The sequence below is a fragment of the Pavona decussata genome, unplaced genomic scaffold (assembly GCF_977016875.1).
Source record: "Pavona decussata unplaced genomic scaffold, jaPavDecu1.1 SCAFFOLD_254, whole genome shotgun sequence".
Lineage (NCBI taxonomy): Eukaryota > Metazoa > Cnidaria > Anthozoa > Scleractinia > Agariciidae > Pavona > Pavona decussata.
The window spans coordinates 4,662,623-4,688,513 of NW_028145657.1; the positions used below are offsets into that span (position 1 = coordinate 4,662,623).

General features: G+C 39.5%; 1 protein-coding gene across 2 annotated transcripts; it reads left to right on the forward strand.

Annotated features, from left to right (window-relative positions):
* The first annotated feature begins 393 nt into the window (after positions 1-393).
* On the forward strand, positions 394-19,841 carry LOC146456717 (adhesion G protein-coupled receptor B1-like). 2 transcript variants are annotated; one of them, XR_014858767.1, is made up of 14 exons: positions 394-779; positions 4,744-5,034; positions 6,292-6,416; positions 7,481-7,747; positions 8,747-8,902; positions 9,721-9,987; positions 10,615-10,779; positions 12,156-12,365; positions 14,121-14,280; positions 15,767-15,903; positions 17,114-17,371; positions 17,873-17,990; positions 19,180-19,505; positions 19,545-19,841. XR_014858767.1 is itself a non-coding variant. In XM_085092930.1 (13 exons), exons 1-13 carry the CDS (start codon positions 731-733, stop codon positions 19,299-19,301), a joined length of 2,325 nt encoding a protein of 774 aa, XP_084949056.1. In that variant the 5' UTR covers positions 394-730; the 3' UTR covers positions 19,302-19,841. The 2 variants fall into 2 exon arrangements, 1 of the variants encoding a protein (XP_084949056.1); XM_085092930.1 differs by having other exon boundaries at positions 19,180-19,841.
* The last annotated feature ends 6,050 nt before the right edge of the window (positions 19,842-25,891 follow it).

The window sequence follows — 25,891 nt, forward strand, 5'->3', positions numbered from 1 at the left end:
CTTTGTGTTTAAATAGTTTGATGAAAGCACTTGTAGTGTAAGGAGAAGTGGAAAGTTGGTTTTTTTTTTGTTTTCTTTGTTTTTTTTTTTCTTTTGCGGGATTTATTGCCTTGTTTGAACAAGGAGATGATTTCATGAGACAGGATATAAAGTCTACTAGAATATTTGTATAAATTCAGGCGGAAATGATGCCCTTTAAATAAAAATGGTGTAAGAACCTTAAATTCGTAAGATTCTTACAAAGACGGCCAAAAATAACTTCGAAATATTGAAACACGAGAGGGTAAAAATATGACGGAAATATTAAATACAGTGAAACCAACACAAAACTTCGTCACAAATAAGAAAGATTTATTTTCCGGCCTTTCTACTCTCAGTCTTTCAGTCTTTGCTCGTGGAAATTACCGATTCTGTTCAGCACATCTCAGTTTGAACAGTGCCAGCGACTGCTAATAACTGTTGCAAGTAATTAATGTTTTGTATAGTTTGCTCCCCATGCGACAGCTTGGGAAGCCCAATATTTGACCACACAGGCCCACCTTACATATTGCAGATTGATGCCGCGATATTGCCTTCGGAAAATACAAAATTACCCAAAATAGGAAGTCATTTCTTTGAACGAGTGGCTGCTGTTCCATAATATTCAACTCGAGCAAGTAAGATTAGTACACTAGTGGCTTATTGAAAGACCGGCGTTTTAAATCGTCTCTGCCGTTTGGCATCTGGGAAGATGCTCAATTTGTGGATGTTAACTTTGATGTTTACACTTCATACACCAGGTAAGCAACATTTTCAGCTTTGATTTGCCTTAAAACAAGTTTCCTTTTATCTATCCAGAAATTTAAGTTACGTAACACAAATACAAACATTTTCGCGTCGATAAACTATTCCTCCCGCGCGCGTGGCACTGTCGCGGAGATTTCTTTGTGTTTTGGTCGAGACTGCTCAAGTATCTGACAAGGTACCTTTTCGCTAACATCAAATTACTCTTAGAGCACTGAGAAGAAATTTTAAAAGAATTTTCCTAAAAAGAAAAACTATAATTACCTTTATCGCGATTTTTTCAAAAATATGTACTAAAAGAACTTGAAACTGAAGAAATGGCATTTTTTTTTTCAATTTGCAATCCATTTTGACCTTGGCTACCCGCGAACAAAGATAATTAATACTAGCTTCTGTGTACTGTAGTAGTAGGGTTGTTGTTAACAAAACTGAACCATTACTTTAACGTTTCCGTCGATTCAAATATCATTTCAGTACAAAATAAACGGCCTATCGGCAAAGGAAGTACATGTATTTGCTTCCTCTGAACTTAGTCGCTGAACTTCCACTTTCGACATCATGTTGCAGGCCGTAAGCACAAATTTATGTTTCTCAGAAGATCGAAGGAATATATAATATGAGGGCAATTTTGATGCTTAATGTGTTGCGACAAACAATCGCTATCATTTGTTAAATTAGTTCACGTCGTTGATTACTGAAATAGAACTGATACAACAAACGTCTGACATTTCATGGTGTAGCGATTCGGCTCATCCTGTGGGATATGTGGAAAGATCCTTATGGAACTCGTACTTTTTAACTGTTTTCAAGGTTACAACACGTTTTTTATCGAAGAATGCTTGGTGATGTTATGTTGTATAGGCAAACACGTAACTGATGTCACTCTGTGAGGGTCGACTGCGTGCGTGAAGTCATGGTAATATTAAATGGTTCTATTTTTGTCTGAGTTCATACGCACGTTTCAAGTCATCAACCTTGTCGATCAAAGGGCAACAAGTTTTAAATAACCCAACAATAACAGCAAATGGCCTCACGCGGGGTTTTAAACATTCCCGGGAGCAGGCAACCGGCGCGAAACAACTTTTAATTTGTACGTGACAAAATTGTAGGAACACAACAACAAAATCATTGCGCTAATGAGCCACTGAAACAGGTTGTTCATCGCAGGTGAATACATGGCTCGTCAAATTTTATCTGTCTTTCTTTCTGCCGCCGGATAAAGTAAAGAAAACAGAAACAAAACAAGACTAGTCGAAACCTCCGTGTTAATTCGCGATATTACACCACAAATTTTTGAAACTTTAGCAGTTTATTTATCGTGAAGTGACTGAGCATTACCGTCTATTTGTAAGTGGAAGAGAATATGTATGTAAAGTTTCCAAACGACACAACAAATTTACGATATGTGTTGAGAAATAAGACCCTTTATTCAGCGGTGGCAAATTAACAATGGAATGAAGTCAAATGGAAGGTAAAAATTGAAACATTAAATAGGTTACTTTTTTCAACCTTCTGCAAACGTTTCATGGATCGTTTAGTTTCTTTGTGCCAACATAAAAATTCATGCGAATCGCACAGTATATAATGAAATATAGACGGATAAAGATATAACGTCTCAAATGATGATATCCGCTCCATCCATAGACTGATTAATGCGATCAATTTTTAAGGCGTTTTTATGGAGATTTATTCATCTGTGCATCTGCCATTTTTAATTACTTCTTGTTTATGAATGGTTACAAAAAGCCATTGGCTAACGTAACGGAAATGGTCGTCGTTTTCGTCTACCAATTTCCGGCTGCGAAAAGAAAGGCCGGCTTGGTTTCTTCGGGGTTTTTAAATTTTTCCTATTTGTTATTCATTTTAATTTTCTTAGTTTTTTTTTTTATTTTACCATTTGATTAAAAACCGCCAGTTGATATTGAAAACCAATTTAACGATGCACATCCGAGCCTCTTTCAAAGTAGTCAGCTTCTTATCACTTGTAAATCACGTATGATTTTACGAAAACTATCATGCAAGGTTTTGATGAAATCCAGTCACGCTGGTAAATGTTACCTTAAGTATCATTTAGTAACCTGGTACGTGATATTAAGATCCATATTGTTTGGCCCCCGAAAAGATTCTTATCCTTTTTTGAACATGCTCCGCAAAACAAAGCCACGTTTGCCGAATTCATTGAGACAAGTACACCGTTTTAGAGAGGAAATTGCCTGCTAAAAGGGTGGGTGAGTGATTTAATTTGAATCCGGCTAAGGAGAATAGGAGGGGTTTCCCGTCTCACCGAATTTATCCTCCTGTTTTCCTGGATAAAGTTGTGACGAAAAACTTAGACTGAAAAACCTGCTAATTGGATTAGACGATTAAACAAAGGAGCTTACTTTGACGTAGTTCCTCTTTCGAAAGTTTTGCATTTCCACTAAATTACATCCTCTTTAAATTGTTCTCACGGCTTAGTTGCCGTCTCTTAAATTCTGCAATGTTAGGTATCGAACGATGAAAGTTAAATCGAGGAAATCACACTGTCATTCAAATTTTCTTACTCACTTTCACATTGTGGTTGTTAGCATGCTGTTTTGACGTCAACATAAAAGGGCATTTTTAAGCAACACTATTCACACAAAAACATGCTTTTGTACTGATTGAATAAATTGTCAAGAATACCGTCATTTTTGAGGGTAGAATTGCTCAGGAGTATCAATGGCGTTTATCACCGGTACCTTTTTTCTCAAACCAAGAGACTATGAGGTAAGAGAGCGAATCCCCCATGCATGCCCCTCTTCCTATGAAAATTTTTTTCAATCTATTTTTCATCGTTGTTCTGTTGGTGAAGAGCATTTTTGATCCACTTGATACCACGGTTTCTCCACCAAATGTAGCAGGGGCTTTTGGGCCATTTTAGCTCTGTGGCTAAGCGAGAGGTGCCCTGCTACCTACCGGGATCTTTTAGATCAAGTGGACCAGATCTTCTTCACAGGAACATAGCGTTTATTGTAGATCTTGACTCATTCTCTTACAGGCAGAACTCAAAAGCTTTTACTGAAGAACATTTGTCATATAAGACCCGTAACCAATAGCATTTCGACAACTCAATTTCACTTGCGTAAGCTTAGCAAATGGAGGAAATTCTAAAGGAATTACTTTTCGCACCTTTACAAACTGAAGCTCATTTCTTATTCGAAAGAACAGCAGGTGTTCAACACCTATGTGTTTTACCTGACGGCTACAAAGGCTCCGATATTTCCTAAATTGAGTGAAATCAATTTTACTGAAAAATGTCCCGTAACACGTTGCTATCTTAATGTCGACATCTTATTGGTCAGTTAGAGTGACGTCATTTAATTTTAAACTCAATGTCGGATTATAATTTCCCAAAATAGCATGGCGCGAACTAAAAAAGGTTGAAAACAATTATAATGGGGCACAGGGATTCGCTCTCTTACCTCATAGTCTCTTGCTCGAACTTAGAACGCAAGGAAACTTTCATGCCCGCTGATATCTCCTTTAACAGGCTTAAGAGGAACTCGGGAACCAAAAAACTACTTTTTTAGTATTTTTTTTTTTCAATTTTCTCGTTAGCTCAGTCCAGACTCCTTTTAAAAAGCATAACAAGGCTTTTTGTCTTCTTACTAAAAACTTCATAAAAAGGCAGAGAGCTGACATGGAATAACGGAGTTGCTTTCACTAGAGTAATTGAACCTGGCTGCTAGCCGGTGTCAATTTAAGGTCATTTTTTTCTAATTATTTAAAGGACATTACTTGGAGTACTGTGTTTGTTTTCGAGCAGCAATGTGGGAGGGAGCTTATTACTTCAAGTAGTTTTACTCTCCGTAAACTCTTCAGATTCATTCAACCTTACACTTCATGGCAAACATTTGAGGTGGGCCGTATTTTCAGAACTGGGTTCTACGATCTTCCGTTTATTTTCGACTTATGTTCAGTATTTTATATCTTTGATAGCCCTTGGAATTGTTCATTTGGTAAACGACAGAACGTTGAACTTGAACAATGGAGACCAACTTCTCTTGTGGTGTACTGACAGAAACCTTAGTGCGCTTCCAAACCTGAAGAGTTTAGCTTGGTCCAAAGATAATGTTCACATTCCAAACCATGATCCGCGGTTGAACACTGACGCATCAAAGAGCATCTTGCTTATTGAACAAGTGCGTGAGAATGACGAAGGTGTTTATAACTGTACAGTGGAAGCTCAAGCCTTTCTAAGCATAAACATTACAAGGCTACGTGTTTTCGGTAGGGAATTACTCTTTTCCTGGATTTATCAGTTTCCAACTTTATTTTCCCTCTCTTTTTTATTGTTTATTTTGTTCATTCATTCACTCTTCATCTTTCTCAGAAATGATTGTGTTAACATATTCCAATTGGTTATTATTTTACCATTAGTTTGAGAACTAATATATATGTATGTCACATATTTTACCTTCGTATCAGTCGTGAAGCCGCACACCTTCATTTCAAGTGGGGTACGCTGACTCAGGAATGAAAAAGCCGTGTACGGTGTCCAAACGATACAATACCAAAAGCCAACTGCAAGGGGGGAAAATGTTTGTCCGCTGAGAGCAGCGAGACTGTACCTATGACTAATTTGATTTGCCGTCTCAGAATCGATCTATTTCAGTCAAAGAGTATTTCATTTCAAGATACATGGCCTTGTCATTTGGCCGAATTATTGAAAACTTGATTAAGAATAGTTGATCAGTACAGTTAGTCCTTTTTTTTCTAGAGTAAAATTGAGTTTTACCATTACAGCAACACGGTCTTTCCCACACCACTTGTACTCAACTTGTAATATAATACAATGAACAGCATATCCACACGATCAAATGATGTGAAAGAAACTTTGGGTCGTGCATCTTCTGTGTAAAATCAGCCAGAATCTTGGAGGTGATCTTGTGATTGGTAATAGAGAAGGTTTCGATTGAGTGTCGAAAAATCGTAAACAGATCAAAACAAGTAATTACTCTCATCAATCACAAAAGACGTAAAAAGCGCAATGAGCCAATCAGAATTTAAATTACGTACAATAAACCGGCGTCAAGCGCGGGAAAACACGTGCGACCAAGCCATGATTGCATGGTTTTGCTTTGGCTTCCCATTGGTTGAGAAAATGGTGCGAATTTTGCCAACCAATTACAGACCGTAGTAAAGCAAACCTAAACCAAACGCCGATACATTGGCACTCAATTGAAAACCGCACTATGATAAATTATTCAGTATTAACGTAATCTTCCCTATAATAGGGAGCTTAAGCACAGACGTTCGTGAGCCACGCACGGTGACCGGAAGTCGAATGTTTCCTTTTTTGGCGTGCTTTTGCTGCTTACCACGAACAGGACTGAAAAGCTCTTGTTTACGACTGTGGCTTAACCGTTACAAAGGCGATGGCGTAAAATCGCTCCAAAAAGGGAAAATTCAATATCCATTCTCTGACATTCTTTTCCCTTTTGTTTCGTTTTGTTTTTGTTTTTTTTTTTCGTCTTCAACTAACAGGAAAAGACCCGCCAACTATCACGAGCATCGGCTCAAGGTTGCAAACGGACAATGCACCGCCTTCTAGCACTAAAACACCCCTGAAGGACGTGAAGGTCAACAGGATTTTGGAATTACAGCAAAAGGTATTTATTTTACTTGTCTTACTTGCTACCATTTTTGCTTGTTTTATAAATGATTCAACTGTTAAATAGTCATAGCAGTACAGAATGAAAACACAAAAAGCAAATAAAAGCGGTGCAATATAACAGACCTATTCCGAGTAAATTGCTTTGAACCTCATTGTGAAAGCGAGGCCACTTAGCCTTGCACTTAGCCTCGCTTTCATAGTAAGGTTCACAGCAACTCGGAAATGGCCTGTTGCGCTGAATTACAAGCGATAGCGGTCATCATAGACCCCGGACTCCTCTGGGAAAGCGCCTTCACGCTACGTTGAGATACTGTAGAGGAATCTGAAGTATTGTTTTCTTTAAGAAGACAAGCTAAGAAATTAATCAAATTGAGAATAGCGTGCAGTCGCTATCAAAGTAACTTCCTTTATTCCCCGAGATGAGAAATAAAAACTGCATGAGTTTAATTTGAAAAAGTGCAAACGCAAAGACGGTGGGAGGGAGGGTGGGGGAAGGATAAAACATTTGTGCTCTCGCTAACTTACCTGGCTAAGTTTGTATAACGGCAGTGGACCAACTACGCATACGTTAACGCTTTTTATTATATAGATACGAGTGTTTTAATGGAAAATATACCACTCTTTAAATTCATACCAAACTACATCCCGGACCAGAGTGGCGTATTCCATACCCTCACTAGTGAGGATATTGATGACGTCATTTCCCGCTTTTTCACGGTTTTTTTGTGCAAAAAGGTGGGGGGAAATGACGAGTAGTAGATTTGTTTATATATAAAAAAAAGAAAATTACATGGTGGCTTGAAGATATGAATTTTATTTAATCGTGTTAAAAACAATATTTTACTCACTCGCTGCGCTTGTTCGTAAAATATTGTCTTTACCACTCGAAAATATAATTCATATCTTCGCGCCGCCGTGTAATATCCTCTATACACACGTTGCTTACCGAACAATGTTTCTCAAAATAGAGCCGTTATTTTTATAGTGATTTTCCTAAATTTCCGGGGCTCTTCAAATTCACATCTTCATCACCAGATTCCTGTGTTTGTGTTGTTGTAGGTCACCGACCTTCTGCGTGGAAATTCAACTGAGAGTATCAGCACTTTCATCACGGATCTCGTGAACTTAACGAAGCCAGAAAATGAGATCAAACTAAAGTCCATCGAACTTTCATCTTCACTGAATGTGCTCGTTCAATTCGTGCAATACAATTCTATTCTGAACAACACTGCAATCAACTCTACAGTGGACCAACAAAATGTTATACAAGTGGCGAGTAACTTGCTGGAGGAAGAAAATACGAATACATGGCTACTACTACAAAAGGTGACTTCGTTTTTAATAATTTTGAGAAAAAATATAATTAAAAATTGATTAAAACTACTTTCATACCATTAATTATCGTCAGAGCTCTGAAGTATGGGCGTACTATGGCCAGCCGGAATGTAGGAGAACAGAAAAAAAAGGTTGCTTATCACTCGCCTTCTGTAATAGCTCTAATATGGCATTTCTTTCCAAAATGAAGCTTTTAGAATATGCGTCATTACCTCTTGCTCAGATCCTCTTTTCCCACATAAACATACAGTGGGCAAAAATATATTTAAATGGGCCATTTTTCGAGTTGCTGTAAACCTCATTATGAAAGTGATGCTAAGTGCAAAGCCGGCTTTTCATATGAAAATTAATTTTGTTTGCGTATAATTGAAAATTTATTTTCGTAATAAAATCTTTGCGCCAACTTCACTTTCATAATGAGGTTTAAAGCAATTAGGTAATGGTCTATTAAAAGGCACCGTTCTTAAGAAATCAGGGTTTCCCGAACCAATCTAAGACGCGCAGAACGCATGCGCAGTAGCATGCTCCTCTAGACCGTTAGCATTCGCTTTTTTGATAGTCAAGCGAGTGAGCAGAAGCTGACGGGAAAGACCCTCTTCTTGCTCCTCCCTGGGTTCTTTTTGGTTCTTTTTCATCCCTTCTAATTATAACAGTTTACTGCTCCAAGTAGACAGACAAAACGACCTGGTGTAAATAATTTGTGCGAGAAAACTTAACTGCTAATGTGAACCGAGAAAAAAATGGCAAAGTCAATCAGTCTTTTAAAACAGAGATCAGAAACCCGCCGGAAAGAGTCTATATTATTTCTTATATTCCTTAAGCTATGAGAAATGAAGAAGTGTCGAAAAGCTGAAAGCGTTAGAATAGCATTGCTTCCTTTGCCCTAATTTGAGTTTAATGAGTAGTGAACTTTCTGTAATAGAGGTAAAAAGTCAGGCTAACCCATTTTGTTAGAGTTCTCGTATATTAATCTTCGTACCTTTGATTTAGGTCAACGATAGTGTAACCGATGACTTCTTGAAGACCATGGATGAGTTCGGTTCTCAAGTTAGTAGTCAGCTTGATGGTAAGGACAACTCCACGAGTTTGGTTGTTCTGACAAGGAATGTTGGTTTCCGGGCTGATCGTTTTACATCAAGACAGATGGTAAGACATAATGCGGAGTAAGGCTCCAGTACTTGTCATCAATCACGAGATGTTCTCGCGCGCTTTGCGAGACATCCGTTCCTCCCTTCGCCTCACTAATTGGGACATGATTGAGGTTCCTAAGCTTTTCCCTAATCTTTTGTAGTTGTCACCTATTACGTTTTCTCTAGCGCTTGCCACTGATCTCGCTTTTTCCCGCGCCTGTCAATTATCACATCTTCCAACGTCTTTGTCTGCGTTTCCCGCCCTTTTTGTCATGTGGTCACTCGTTCTAAGCTACCTCTTCGCATTCCATTGCTTGACATCAAGCACAAAACCTAAAGCCCTTGAATAACCTTAAATTATACACGATAATAGGGTCGTGTAACAACTAAAACTAGAGCAATCGAACAGAGGATTAATTACCTAATTACATGCTGTCATTTTCCCACGTTTGAAATCGACCACATGTTTTGACGTGCTTGTCATGTATTTCTTTTGCATGTCATCGATCGTCGTCCTTGCTCAAATTTTTGCGCGTTTAATATCGATCACATGCCTTAAGGTTCTTATTCCCGTCTTCCCCCGCGCGCTTGCCATCAATCATGTGTTATGATGTCCTTATCCTCATTCACAATATAAGTTTTCTCTTGCTCGTCATCAGATGATCGCAATTTTCCCTTCTTTCTTACTAAGCGCATATGCTCCTACAATCCTTAAGCGTTACAGGATTTTCCACGACTATCACTGTATAGCTGTGGGTTACTTCTTCTCCTTTTAAGTTGCTATGTCCAAGGAAGTCGTTTGAATAACCACATTTCCTCGTTTCTCTTTTTCAGCTTAACATTGACTTTTCCCATTATGGGGCAACAATCTTTGTTCCCGGTGAAGTTATTTCCACAAACTCATCAGCGACTAGAGCATCGACGATTGTCTACAAAACTCTCAACAATATCCTTAGCCTTCCAATGGGGAGCAAACATAAAAAGGAAAATGAACGAAAGAGGTTTAAGAGTAGTTCAAGTATTGTTTCCGCCACAATCGTTCCACGACCCAGCAGTCCAACGAGAAAACCAGTCAAATTTGTATTCAACAACACCAACAAGGTAATAAGCGTTAGTTAATTGAGGCGTCATTAAAATGATATTTGTTCATAGCTAGGTGCTTGCAAGGCAGAAACAATTATAATAAATTCTGAGTAATGGAAATACCAAAATAGCGACTTTGTATTTCGAAAACAACTGCAGTTTGCAAAAGTCCTTTGTTAAAAGAGTTCCCGGGACAAGATCAAACAGAATTAATACAACAAAAAAAAAAAAAAATAAGAAGCACGCAAGGTATGAAACGTTAGTATGTCTTTTTATTGTTGTTGTTGTTGTTCTTAAGTTTTGTTCATTTGCTCGTTTGTTTACGTGGAAAAGACTACCAGCTTAACAACTAAGACCAAATTATTACCTGTAGAATATTCACCAAACTAATTGTAATTTTTACACGCTCGCAGATCCCTGATTAATAGATTCGAATGACTTTCCAGAAGCTGGGGACTGCTTTCTTACTTTGCCACGTGACATTCGGCCACTTGAACATAACACGTATATCTGTGAGTGCGATACTCTGCTTCTTTCCGCTGACCGTTCATACGCTCGAGCATTAAGAAGCTTTGTTTGCAACGGCAATCATTTATTTTTTTAGGTTCTAAAATCTAATATAGATTCGCTATAAACTGATTGCAGCAGAGTGATGCGGACAGAGATTGTGTATTCTGGGAAGTAAGGCGTCCTGAGAGAGCATGGCAAACACAAGGCTGCGTGCGCGTGGACCAAGAATCGGACGCGCGCGTGACCACGTGCGAGTGCAACCACTTTACGATCTTCGCAGTTTTAATGAATAACAAGCCGGTAAGAGTAGCTTTGTTTACATTGTCTTTCCTACAATGATGATTTCCATTTATAAGTCTTAATGAAAAACCAACATTCTCATCAAATGTTATTCCTAGATATATATATTTGTTAAAAACTAGATCATTGTATAATACAATTCCAGGGATTCAAGGACGGTGCCTACTATTGTTACTGCGCATATGTTCTGCTCATCGCGAGATACTCGGGTTTCCTATGGGTGGCGCCTACTAATACAGGAATATTTTTGCGCGGTTTAAAACTATACGGAGAAAGCAGAACTTAGCAAATGCTTTTGGTATCTCCAAACAAAATTGGGGCTAACCATGCATTTTTCAGAGATAATTACGCTTCAATTTAGGAAAAATCCCATACATTGCTTTATATTTTGGCGCTTTTTAGAGATATTATTGCGTAATTATCTCTGAAAAATGCGTGGTTACCCCCAATTTTCTTTTTGGATTCCAATAGGCCTTGCTAAGATCTGCTTTTCCCGCATAATCATAAACCGCACAAAAATACTTCAGTATTAGTAGGCACCGTCCTTAATTGGCTTATATTGGTCTCTATCTCTTGGCCATAATATCTAACCAATTATACCATGCCCAAGAAATAGAGACATTAAATTGTCTTCTGGTTGTTCTTGCAAAGCGAAATCTGCACGATCTATCAACATTGGCTAATATTTCTTTATCGTTTTTAATAAAACAATTATTCCACGCACGCCTGTTGGATATGATACGATTATAGCGGCGGTATCGAATGGTCTTTGCGAGCATTCGGGAGCATGCGAGAATGCATTAGAATGCGCCTAGTAGTCTGAATGACACCTCCACAATACACAACACTTTTCAACTCAAGAATAACATATGTTAAGTATGTTTTTGTCGTGTGCTTTCAACTAAACTTGACAGCCAGATTCATAGGACCGGAGTTCAGGCAGAGATAGGCTGTACCACAAAACCTACAAAGCGCAATTTACGTATTTCGAGCAATCTATAAAAAAGGCTGGTTTTCACTAAGACATAAGCATAATGTCCTAGTGAAAACCAGCCTTTAACGAAAATCCGAGCTTGCGAGCAATTCCGAAAATTTTGCGAGCACGAACAAGCGAGCACACGTCGTCGAGCACTCGCACGACGCCCTCTTTCTTCATCTCCATTTGGATCTGATCTCTTCTTGAGATTTCATCACTCATTTCTTGTAGATGTATCCTAAGTATTTGTCTTGATAATAGACTATTGCTAGGCCAACAATAGTCCATTGTTAGAGAAACTGGGTGTCACGTGTAACTTAAGAGATCTTAACTAAATTTCTTGCTGGTTTCCCATAGCTTAATTTTTTTTTTCTCTAATAAATGAAATGCTGTTTTCCAGGTCGACCCTCGTCACAAATCATTCCTTCAGTACATCTCTACCATAGGTTGCGCATGCTCTTTGCTCTTTCTACTGCTGACCTTCATAGCGATTGCACTATGCTGGAAACGTTTGAAGAGTCCTCGAGTTACATTCCTGCTACACCTGTGTATTGCTATTGCTGCGTCCTGTATTTTGCTTATTCTACCTGGCTACGTACACTGGGAAAAGGTAACTAGAAAAACGTGAAAGCAGTTCTCTGTTTAATGCATTGCTATGGTAGTTTTGTGTGCAATTTGATGTAAACAAGCGCTTTTTGCTTCTCCCCTTTTGACTCCAAGATGACCCCGTTCCCGTTCTCCGGCAGAGCTCCACATGTTGTTTTCAATGTTCCACTACTAAACGTAAATTCTATGGACCTTTTTCATAAATGGCGGCCGATTTATTATTCTTTTCAATGTTATATATGTTAATTAGCCCTACCAACCTCATTTCAGAGTAAAAATTCTTTTGAATTTTGCACATGCTGACGAGGCTAGTAGGGCTAATTTTCATGAAAACAAAAGAATAATTTATCGGCCACCATTTATGAAAAAGGTCTATTTACTGTGTACGAGGACGAGGCCACAAACATTTACATTTAGCGAAAAAAACTCAAAGTTTTTTTTAGGAAAACGGTAAACTTGGCATTTCTCTTCATTGTGGTAACAGTGAAACCGGCAAAACTTAAGGACAAAATTCATCTTCCAAATCACTCTCATCCCCAGGGAATCAACGAACGCTTTTCAACCGCCGAACGGTTGGCTCAGTTGGTAGAGCACCGGGCTCCCGTGCGGGAGGTCGCAGGTTCAAACCCCGGCCGGACCAACACTCAGGGTCTTTAAATAATTGAGGAGAAAGTGCTGCCTTTGTAATGACATATGCAAATGGTTAGACTTTCTAGTCTTCTCGGATAAGGACGATAAATCGTAGGTCCCGTCTCACAACCCTTGTTCATGATTACTTTGTGGGACGTTAAAGAACCCACACACCCCGGGCCCACACAATGTTCGCAAGAGTAGGGGACGTAGTTCCCGGTGTTGTGGTCTGGCCTTCTATCTTTCACACTCATGCTTGGGTTAAGTGGGTGGGTGGGTGAGATCTAATATGGACCGATAGCGGCTGCCAGAGGCGCCTTCACATGCTGACGTCCGATCTCACCCCATAGAAATGTAAACCGCCATGAGACTTGGTGATGTGTGCGGCATATAAGAATTCATTCATTCATTCATTCATTCATTCATTCATTCATTCATTCATTCATTCATTCATTCATTCATTCATTCATTCATTCATTCATTCATTCATTCATTCATTCATTCATTCATTCGACTGATATATTCTTGTTTTCCATGTTACCACGCTCCCACCAATAGCGTAGCTTCACTGCTCAATATATAAACACAAACAGCCCACAAGACGAAGGGCTAACGCTCGAAACGTTAGCACTCGAATCTCTTTACGGTGGCCAATTTACCTTTAGTTATCAACTCTGTTGACAAGCCAAACATTCGTTTCCACTCCCCATCGACACAGCACCACAATTTCTTTAAAAGCTAACCCCCTTAAAAAATAGAGGCGAATTATTGGGCAGTGTCGCTTACAAAGTTATATTTTCACTTTGAATAGCCTAAATAATAGTCCAGTTTTGTTAACAATAACCCTACTAGAAAACAGAAACTAGCGTTTATTGTCTGTGGGTAATTATAAAGGGTTTTCTAAAACTAGCCTATCTAAAAGAGATACTATAGGCATGTGAAAGGGGTGTCATTTTCGATGAAAGGTAAAAAGTGGTATATAAAATTAAAGGGTAAAGATTTGGACCTCTGGGCAGAGCTTCCCCGTTTGGAACAATGTTGAGTACCCTCTCTCCAGGAGCATAAATTATTAGACCAAAGAGGTTGCATGTTTATCTTCCTCAAAATACAAAACGCTTGTATTCCACAGGTTGGATGTGTAGTCAATGCAGCGCTGCTTCATTACTTTCTCCTCTGCGTCTTTACCTGGATGATGTGCCATGGCGGAATATTGTACTACTTGATCATTAAAGTAGAACTCCGAGACAAACTTATACCAAAGATGAAATGGTTTTACGCTTTTGGATGGGGTAAGAGCAAACGTACAAATTACCATTAAATCAAAATATGTCATATATGGGCAAAGGGACTAAGCCCATCACTGCGCATGTGTAGGTGCTTGCAGTAAAAAACCAGTGGGTATGGGTGAAAGGTAATCTCGTACCCAGATCTCACTTTGCAGTTTTGGAGATGTGACCGTGGGAGAACTAGGCACAAGATTAGGTGAAAGGTGGAGGTGAACTGAAAAAGAAATGCAAAAATGACAGGACCCAAGCGAGGTGGGCGGTAACGGCTGATTTGTAGGATCATTTTCTTGCTCAATAATAACACTACTGGGAAGATATCCTTCCAGTCACAAAGTGTTTTTGAGACGAAACCGTTTGCTTATACGGGTTAGTTTTGGCAGATTCCCGGGTAAGAATGGGACTGTTTTGTCAATCTTTTATTTGGGTAACGTGTGACGGGAGAACTAGCGCCGTTTGCTTGCAATTGTTCATTACCTTGTATATCAGCATCAGTCTTGATGTTTCGATGATATTTTCTCGGGTTCAACCTGTGCAGATCATGTAGGAGATTTACTTTCCCCAGGATATTGTAATATTTGTGAGAAAATTAAAATGACGTTGCATTTAACTTTTCTATGTCTCTGTGCCACAAGAATGTTTGAAATACACTAAAGATTATAGGTTTTAGCTTAGCCCTCTTCATACACACGCAACATTTATTATTTTCAGCGCCACGGAGATTTCAGAAAAAAATCAAAATTAGCTCCGTATTGTAGAAAATTGCAAACGAATACTCTTTAAAGTACATAAAATTATTAAAAGCTTTAGGATACTCCTCGCAGCATGATTTCGTTCAAATTAATTTCCTCAAGGTGCTAAATCACAGATGTCTCCCACAAAACTGAATTAAAAAGAGGGAAACACCATACTCCAGTTCTTGAGGAACGAAGAGTTGAAGTATGGTAATATATACATTTTGAAGGCAAATGACTGTAATAGAGCACTTGCAAATTTATTATTTTCTGGGGAGAATAGCTGGCAGCTCATTTCATAGCGTTTCATTTACTGTGCATAAATTATACCCAATGACAAGAGAGGTCTCTTGCCAATGACTATGTCAATTCTGCTTCAAGACTATTCCTAACCAGTATTACTGAGAAATTCAACAAAATCATCTAATTCAGTCGTTACCTCAAAAAGAACTCAGAAATGTCCATTGGTTTAATTTACATGTTAAAATTTGGTAGTTCTAACAACAGGATTTTCGATACATTTCATATCATACCATGACCTTGTCGTGTAAAATTTTCTTCCAAGAGGAGAGTGGGTCAAGTTTTACGAAAAACAGCTACACGTCCCCTCCGTCCCTTTCACGATCCTTCATTCAATACCCGAAAATTCATCTCAAATATAAATGTAAAAACTAAGATAAAGAAGTGTGAAGTTGATGCCTTAATCTCCCATTTTGAAGAACAGTTTTCCGATGAGCTTATTCTTGACTCTGTTCCAGGTTTACCTGTGTTGATAGTGGCCGTGTCACTGGCGGTTACTGGTACCAAGAAGTATGCCGCAAGCAACTGCTGGCTTACATTAGAACGTGGGCTCATTTACTGGGCTTTTGTTGGCCCAGTCGCAGTAGTCATTTTTGTGAGTATGCATTTACCTGAAAATGGGAGTTTCTTTCAGAACATTTGTCTCCTTGATCAATTGTTACGGGTCATAGAAGAACGGAAGTACCCAGAAAAATGTTTAGAAAGATAGAAAGATAATAGCCTGGATTGTTAATTAAGTTATTCTCTTAGCTCGTGTGATGTCGGGGCCTTCTGACTAGCTTTTGACTGTTATGGTTTTGCGTACCGAAAACAAATTCATTATCAAAATTACAGACATTTTTCCTTTCTGGTTCTTCTTTACACGTTATCAATCAGATCATATTGTCAAGTGTTTGAAACATGACAGGTAGTTTTGTTGAATAATAGTCTTGGAAATTAGGGACAAAAGGGTAATGAATACAATAAAATCTGCAATTCCACAGCGACAAACCAATGAGTGGTGCCGGATCACTTGTAGACCTGGATCAGCAAATTATCTCAAATAGAAAATATTAACGGCAGACTGATCCCAACGGCGGAGGTGACAAGCTTGAGAGAGCAAACAACAAAAGCTAGAATAACTGAAATATATTTGTTTTTTAAAAAAACAAATTTTTTTGCCCGATATTTCGGTTTGCAATACAAACCTTCCTCGGGGGCTGAACGAAAAAGAAAAGTGAGAAACATAAAAGGATCGTTACAAAGAAGATTTAAAATATAAAATGCGTGACAATCATGCCGTTAATATTTTCTACAAAACAATCATGCCGTTAATATTTTCTACAAAAGGGTAACCTGTCTTACTTCGTTATTTCGCTTTGACGGAGACATTTTGCTGGACAGGGTATGGTGTCTGGCCTCTCTGTCCTCAACCGAGGTATTTGCTCTTATGCATGCCAGTCTAACCTTCAACAAAGACTAATCACGACGGAGTTCCTAAACAGAGTATGATTACAGGGTGTCGTCGTAAAAACACTTTCACCAGGTAGATTTTGTCCTTTGTCCTAAATAGGGTCATAAAATCGAGGATGTTGTTCTACGCACGGAGGCACCACTATGTCCAGACATGAATCGAGTAACCTCCTCGGGGGAGGGGGATAACTACTCCTCCAGAGTCCATGACCTGTTTCCCCTCAAAAACACGATTACATATCCTCCCCTTTTGCCACTGCCCTACTTTGTAAATCATGTCAGCTTGCCGAAGTTTTTGCCTTGAAACAACAATACTTTTAAAGATCTAACCTTATCGCTTGTCTGTCTCTTAGGTCAACTCCATCCTGTTCGTTTTCTTACTTGGGCGGATAAACAGAGTTTCAAAGTTTCGGGAGAGCATGACACGTGCTCAACACGTGAAGGCGTGGCTGAGACGATCTATCGTTCTTCTTCCAGTTCTGGGAGTCACGTGGTCGTTTGGCCTATTAACGTTCATTTCATCCACTGTCGTGTTCCATTATTTGTTCACAATCTTTAACTCATTGCAAGGCTTTGTAATTTTCTTCAACTTCTGTATCATTGATTATGAGGTGAGCCATGTTTGCTGTCTTTTTTTTTTTCGTCCAGAAAATAATTTTGTTGCGGACATGGAACCCGTTCTCAGGCTCGTGCACACTTAATGACGGTGCCTACTTTTGTTACTGCGCATACGTTTTGCGCATCTTGAGATACTCGGGTTTCCTATGGAGGTCCCTACTAATACAGGGATATTTTTGCGCGGTTTAAAACTATGCGGAGGAAGCAGAACTTAGAAAGTACTCTTGGTATCCAAAAAAAGGGGGTAACTGCATTTTTCAGAGATAAGAAAGCTTAAAGTTAGAGAAAAACGCCATACATTGCTTTGATTGTTGCTTAATTTTATCCTTGCTAAGATCTACTTTCCCCGCATAGTCATAAATTTCGCAAAAATACCTCTGTATTAGTAGGCACCGTCCTTAAGAGGAATATTGCACGGAGTTTAGCTGCGGGGAATAAATGAAGTAGAGAATACAATGTTAACTTGATGTTTCTTTTTTTTTGTATTTGATCAGGTTAGAGCAGTGCTGATTAGCACGTTGTGTAGGCGGCATTATACCACGTCTCTGAACGAGGCAAAAGAAACGGCCAGCAGACACGGAGAAAGAAGAGTTAGTGTTCAAACGCTTCCAGGTAACTAAAAAATATGTCAGGCGAGTAAAAAGGAAAGAGAAGGCCGGGATGGATGAGAACATTGAAAGTCTTAGTTTATATTGTTTGTGTAATCTTCGGACGGCTTTGGAAAGAGCACTAGACTCTGTAGTATTCTTCGGAAACACTCGGGCGATTTCGACAAAAGCTACGAGAGATCGATGAGTTTCTGTGCCGTCGAATTTCCTAATCCGTCGTCCATTTTTTTAAGTGTTAATTTTATTACTTCTCATTAACCTAGATGTGCGCCCCCCCCCCCCCCCCCCTATTACTTATATATTCATTTGCAAAATTAATATTAATATAATGTATATATAATTATGTGCTAAGTGGAGGAAATAAATAAAATAGTTAAATACTCAGATACATTGGGGGACACACAGATGACTAAATCAACGATCTTTTGATTTGTACACAAGAGCAGCGATTTTATTTTTTCCTGATGTTAACCGGGCTGTTTTATAAAACTGTTAATAAATTTCTCATTAACTTGCAACAATTAAATGCAATTCTAAAAGTATTCCCGTTTAATTTAACATAGCTGCCAATGAAGAATGCGCATCATAAGAGTACTTATGTAATCAATTGATGGTGGTGAAACGTATAATTTGAATACCAAATAGCCTCACTATCGCGCGTTTGGAGTAATCCGTTTCACTGAACATTCTCAACCATGAAAAACTCTTCAAGTCCGGGCGAAATGAAAACTTTAAGAAAAGCCAACATTTGAAGAAAAAACGTCTCATAGCTTCTAAAAACGTAATTCTTAATAATACCTTGTCTTGTTATACAATTTCTTGTTGAGTATTAACCAAATCCCGCGGGATGGGATGCGGGAAGTGCTACAAGATGATGACCTAGCTCAATGCAACTAGCAATTGGTCAACGATGACTCACCGTTAACATTAAAACCAACGGCAATTCTTAAGCACTCCAATTATTTATCAGAGTAGTTAGAAATTGGTCAAGTGGCAAAAGCATTCGTAGTAAAAGCTATTTCTTGTAAAAACTTTATATCCTGTTGAAAACGAAGACAGCGAAACTTTTATTCAGTTCATGCGGCGAAGTGGTTGGCCCATCCCGCCCACTAACGTAAGCAGACCGGATCCAAACACTTCATCAACTCAATTTGTAAGAAATGACGTTTTTGTTTTTGTCTATATTTCCACAGCTGTCACAGCAAAGACTCAGTGGAAAGAGGAACAGGGGTTCGATGACATGGGTCAAAATACGACTGACTCAGAAATACAGCTTCCTAAAATTCAGACCTGGATGACAAGTGTACACCTTTAGGGAGACATTTGGAGGGAGGTTTAATATTGGAGGAAATTAAACCGGTTGTTCTAGTAGCTTTTGAAAATAGAAAATGATTTGGTCTTCGTCAAAGAAACCGGTGGCGAACTGGAAACTAAACAACAAAAGGATTGCATATATGAAGAACGTAATTGAAAAAGGATCGAGGTATGCCAGTAAACAGTGCTAATAAAGTGAGTCTTTGTTACTGCCAAGAAGCCGGAAGTTGTACGTGGCTGTAAGCAATGGTCGATTAGAATAGGGGAGAGTTCTACATGCGGTGAGAAGCTTTCTCGTGACAATCTGACCTTGTCTATTTTGTTGGTCCGTCTATAGTAACTGCAAATCATCGTGGACGGAATGTAATTATAAAAAGGACCAGTGATCCAGCCTTTTAAATTAGCTGAAGTGTAAAAGATAAATTATGTACTTATGAAAGCTCAACTTTAAATCAATGAATAGAATTTGACTGACTGCAGGATTATATATTTACATCATGTTTTATTTAATATTGCATTGATAAAATATATATTTAAAAGACATCATGTTCTGTATCGCCTTTGACTGAGAAGAAAAAGCGTGCGCTCCCTCCCCTCCCCTGTCCTGTTCCTTTCCCCCGACCCAATCCGCACGAAGCTCGCGTCCCAAAAATAAAAGGGAACTTAAGCAGAGACGAAGACGACGCCAACGAAAACGGAACTTAATAATTACATCCGCGTAATAAATTCGCAATGATTTATACTATTTTAGTTTGTGTAATGTGGACAACTATCCAGGAGCTAACGTCGTACAGGCGGCCTTAAATTTCAGAAAGAGAAAAGAAAATTAATTACCATGCGTTCACGTTCTCCATTAAACCTTTAGTCATTTCATGTCGTTGTTTTTGTTTTTCAGACAACAATAAAGAAATGTACCAAAGTTTATAATACACGTGCAGAGCCAGTGTTTTGCTAATTATATCTATTGTTTTCTAGACTGTTTACAGTCCCCTATTTTTCCGGGGTCTCTGTAAAACTAAGACCGGATGGCGGCGAATGGCGGATGGCGGATGGCGGATGGCGGATGATAAAATGCGGATAATAAAATGCGGATGGAAAAATGCGGATAATAAAATGCAGATGACAAAAAAATTAAAATAATAAATAAATTGATTGATTAATTGATTAATCACAAATTTCCCACATTTTTTCTTTATGTATCGTCGGAACCGAAAAAAAGAAAGCACTTTCATCGAAGAAGAAGTACTTTTTGATCGGGATCCATACTTTTCAACTTAACATCACCACTACAGTCCTTTTTTCCCCATCTTTATTAGTAACTAACATTTAACAAAGAAAACTACACTACTACCACTACAGTACTTGATCGACACACCACCCTACCCTAAATAGTTGTCAATTTTCACATAGCGTTTGTACGTGCACGGCACCTGTACGTAGAAAGGCTTGTTTATTAGCGTAAGTAATAGCTCGAGTGAATGAACCACGCCCCTGGGTTAACCGATGTCTGAGTTGTCGGAAGGCGACGCGGATTTTGGCCAGCCAACTTTTGTTTGGAAGAGGTGAGTTAAGTTAATGAATTGATTAAACTCAATCGATCTTCAACCTTTTTTTAAAGTCAGGCAATTTTTGTTAACCTTTTTTGTGTTCACTGTACATGTATGGTGAAAATGCTGGTCCAGCCCACGATGGTAGGGATTATTTATAGCTTTTGCGTTTTACAGTCAACCCAGGTCACGCGTGAACGATATTTTTGAAATTTGAACGGAGTTTTGAAATTTACATGTCATTTTAATTGAATATTTCAAGAATAACAATTGTTTCCCAAGTATTTTGAATCTTTTTTTCAGTTAATGCGTCTTTTTCGGAACGATTTCCAGAGAAATGTCCAACATTCCATTCCCACGTCGGACATTACAAAGAGAAATTCGAATGTTCATTTCATTCCTGGAAATACTTTTCACGCGTGACCTGGGTTGACTGTAATGCATGTTACAAAATTGCGATAGTAGCATTTTAGTTGTAGCTTTGACCAATGTCTTCTGGCTTCTGTCGAGGTAAATCTTATTATTATTGTTTTACACGGCCACTGAAGGCTTAGCTTATCCCTAGACCCGCACGTAGACAGTATATCGTAAGCAAAATAACTTACTTGATTTGCCGGTTAGTTCATTTTTAAACGACATCAAATCTTAACTAATCAAACATTGATTTGTGTTATGAGCTAAAGGTTCTTGTATTGCTTGAAACGCGAGCGAGATATTTCCGTTAAATCGATTTTAAGCGGCGTAAAAACAGCTTTCAGATGAACCCTCGCCTCAAGTCAAGCAACGGCGGTTAGAAAAATTTGTTCCGGCTATTTCCTAGTGCAACTTCATAACATATAACAAACGGTCAAGCCATAGCGTAAGTCTTTCGGCATGAATCAGTACTTAATTTTCACGTAATTTTTACATAATTTTCTAAAAGAAATTGGGCATAAGAAATTGTTTATTTATTTATTTATTTATTTTTTTTTTATTTATTTATTTATTTATTTATTTATTATTCTAATTTTTTTTTGTCATCCGCATTTTTCCATCCGCATTTTATTATCCGCATTTTGTCATCCGCATTTTATCATCCGCCATCCGCCATCCGCCATCCGCCATCCGCCATCCGCCGCCATCCGGTCTTCGTTTTACAGAGACCCATTTTTCCGTGAGATTTTCGAGCCTCTTAAATATGCTTCGAATAAAGTCCCGCGCCATCTTGGTTTGTAACGACGACAGGCGCAATCTGGGGAGAGTGTCTAAACTATACTGAGGGGAGCGGGAGTGGGGAGGTGGCGCTTCTCCTCCGCCACTCAACGTACCCTTAAGGCCCTCTGCCCAGGTTGCGCTCGCCGTTACAAAACAAAGAAAGCGGGCGTTCGATCGAAGCGTACAAGTCTCAAAAATCCCACGGGAAAATAGGACTGTGAACAATCTAATTGTTTTCTGATGTTGTCGTTGACGTCGGCGTTGTTGCTGCTTAGGCTCCCTAATAGTTAGTCTGAAATGTCAGCCGTCTCCTCCTCCTAACCCACAGGGCGCCCCCTATGGGTTAGGGGGAGGAGACGGCTGACATTTCAGACTACCTAATAGTGAGCTTACGCAACAGGACGGCTGAGGGAAGGGGACGGTGAAGTATCGTTCTGTGACCAACGTGACATCTTAGTACCTTCACATTTTTAGGCGATTTGCGACTAAAACTGGTGCTCTCTCATCTGTGACAACGTGAAAACTACGAGTGGTAGGAATGTTGCGAACTTAGTAGAGTCATGAAAACTTGGCCGTCACGTTGGTCACACAACGACAATTTGCCGTCCCACCACATCAGCCGTCCTGTTGCGTAAAATCGAAACGCCTGAGAAAGAAACGAAGGAGACTTGTGGAATTTAATCTAGGTTCATATGTGTCAAGTACAATAAATAAAGCAATAAATCGGAGAAAAGCAAAGCCAACCAATTTAATTGCACCTTACTAAATATAAATATAAATACTGTATTCACTAGTGTGAAATGTCAGCCGTCTCCTTCCCCTAACCCACAGGGGGCTCGGCGCCCCCTGTGGGTTAGGGGGAGGAGACGGCTGACATTTGAGACTAAAATACTCACGCAACTAATTCTATAGTCGTTTCCGTTTCCTTCAAGCCAAGCGGGGCAAGCTGGGCAAAAAGGAGCAAAAAAAGTAGGAGCGGGGGGGAGGAGCGGGGAAGGAAAGGAAACGCCTGCCGCTGAGCCCAGACATTTTACCGAACGCCGATCGTCAGCGAACGGGAGGCAATGATGTATTACCATTGGTCAATCGTCTGTCAATCAAACTCATAGACCAAAACGACATCCGGTAAACCGTTTATCAAAGATGAAAATACTGGCCGAGGTGGAAAAGAACTCTCTCGAGTGTCCTTTCGATTTCGAGTTTGCTTTCTTTGGAAACGACTAAACTACTTTCGCAGGGAGATACGTTAATTCAGTTGAAACTGGAGCAAAGGACTGCTTTAAGAGCGAATGTCGATTAACATCAAGCAAAATCAAGAATTCTCGGTCACGCCCAAAATATAGTTTCCATTGCGCTTTGGTTTGTTGGTAGGTATTATCGTCTCAACAAACATGGTGTCATTCGTTTTCGAAATCCCGCCGGAATTTTTAAAAATTTAAGAAAATTTGTTCTGGCTGTCGGCGGTCTCAAAGACACGACAACATATTGGAAGCAAAATTGGCTGGCCTGAAAGCATGTTTCGCATACGAACAAAGAAATTTCAGTATTCAAATTTTGTAATCATAAATAGGTTGAGGAGGCCTCAAGTAACTACTTTGCAGGAAAATTTCAGTTCTAACCACGGTCTGAAAAGGAAGTTTTCGATATTTAGAACGACTTTGTATTTTACGCTACCCGAAATACAATTTTATCCTGGAAACGCGAAGATTTAGCCATGTGGGACAAGCCCATTCTGTCTGTAATTCCAGCTGTAAGCAAATGAGTTGATATTCTAAAACATTAGTAAAATTCGTCTTGGGTAATTTTATTTACGCTTTGTTCGAGCGACGAAAATACTGCAACTTGAAGTAAACAAGTTGCCCGCCGCGATTCTGTTTTCCGGCGCTACGATTTACCAGAAGTTAAAAATGATTGGTTCTCATGTGACATTTGACGTGACAGTGTAGGCCCCAAGGGAGCGAAGCCATTTGGGGACGTTCGGTAAAATGTCTGGGCTCAGCGGCAGGCGTTTCCTTTCCTTCCCCGCCTCTCCCCCCCGCTCCCACTTTTTTGCTCCTTTTTGCCCAATGCCCTCGCGCGCTTGGCCCGCTTGGCTTGAAGGAAACGGAAACGACTGCTACGCAGGCTACTAATTCTACTGCATCTCAACGAAGTTTACTTCGAAGATCAGATTTCTATGGTCTTCTATCGAACTTGCAATGTATGCCAGAGAAAAACTAAATTTATTAAGTCAACCTCTCCGAGGCCGAAATCCTTCAATAACACCTACACCTACCGTCCATGCTGTTGACTCCGACGGTCGAGTTCGAAGAGGGCGTGCTGAAAAATGGTTCCCAGACCAATTTCTTTTCCTTTGTCTGCCATTTTGAATTTTTATGCAGATTTCCGCTGTACACTCCTTCCCCGTTCCCCGTTCCCGTTACCCGTTCCTCGTTTTAGTAACATCCTATGTTGTTTCAATTCAACAAGCACAATCGTTCGGTGTGTCTTAGTTTTCTAATGCTAATCAGTAAGCTATTGCTTTTCACGTCCCTAAGCCTCTGAAATTACAAGAATTTGAAAAGTACTTACAACACTCTCACTTGCACTCATTATTTAATAGAGGTATGGGAGCGTTGATCGAGCGCCCAGGAGAAGGTGAAACCTTCTAACTGTGGAGTTTGGCCACAAATTTCAAGAGATTAGGGTAAAGTGGAAGAGCTGTTGCCGTCTTCTCTTGTGGGCGCTTGATCAAGTTTGAAGGGCAGAATGCAGTGAAAGTCATCTTTTTAAAACTCTATTCTATCTCCCTAGAGATCACCAATCTCACGGGAATCCGTTAAACTAGACTGGGTGTAAAAATGTCTGGGGGCCTAGGGGGCCGGGAGTGATGAGAGCCGGGGGGGGTACTCCCCTATATGGGCTATATGGGGACGTGCCGCTGGATAGGGTATGGTTTTTGGCCTTTCTGCCCTGAACAGGGTATATAATCTCAAGCGAGTCTGTCCTGGACCCGTCCTAGACAGGTTATGGTTGCAAGACTGTCGTCGAGTATTTGGCAATCCGAAATCAGAGACGTTAGTCTGCATTTATTTTAGTGAACAATGCTTCCCGTCCATTGAGTTTCCACTTAAGGTTCACCACTGTTAATGCGAAATTTTGGGATTTTTCGCCATCACTTTTAGGAAGTGTATCATTTGATCTGTTGTGATTGGTATTCGCGTTTCAATGCGTGGAACATCACGTCCGGCAAGTGACAGCGTGCCTTTAAATGTTATTACTATTGCCAATAAACACTTGTGTAACACAAGAGCTAGATGTTGTCCTTTGTCCTAAATAGGGCCTAAAATAGAGGACATTATCCTACACAGGTGTACAGCCCCCGAAATGATCCCGACCCATAATCTCGTACCCAGATCTCGCACGGTCACATTTCGACATTCCCGAACCGACGACTGAGATCGGGGTACGAGATTACCCGACCCAGAGATGATCCCTAGCCCTGAAATGATCCCCAAATTGACCCCGAAATGATCCCGACCCCAAAATGATCCCCAAGGAATTATCGAATGGTGATTACACACGGGACTGTGGATTGCTCAATAATTAGGGAAAGTAAAGACATTTTGGCGTAGGGAGTAAATAGATTTACGGCGCCGATATTAACAACTAAAAGAGAATACAGTAAAGTAAACTTTCCCGTGTGCTCTAAGGAGGAGGAATGGTACTCGACTACTAAACGTAATATTTTCAATGGTGCGTTCAACGACATTTGAGTTATTTACAAATTGGAACATATTTTGTATTTCGGTAAAAAAAAAAAAACAACGTTTAGTCGATTCGTTGGATCTCGTATGGCGGGCCATCGCGG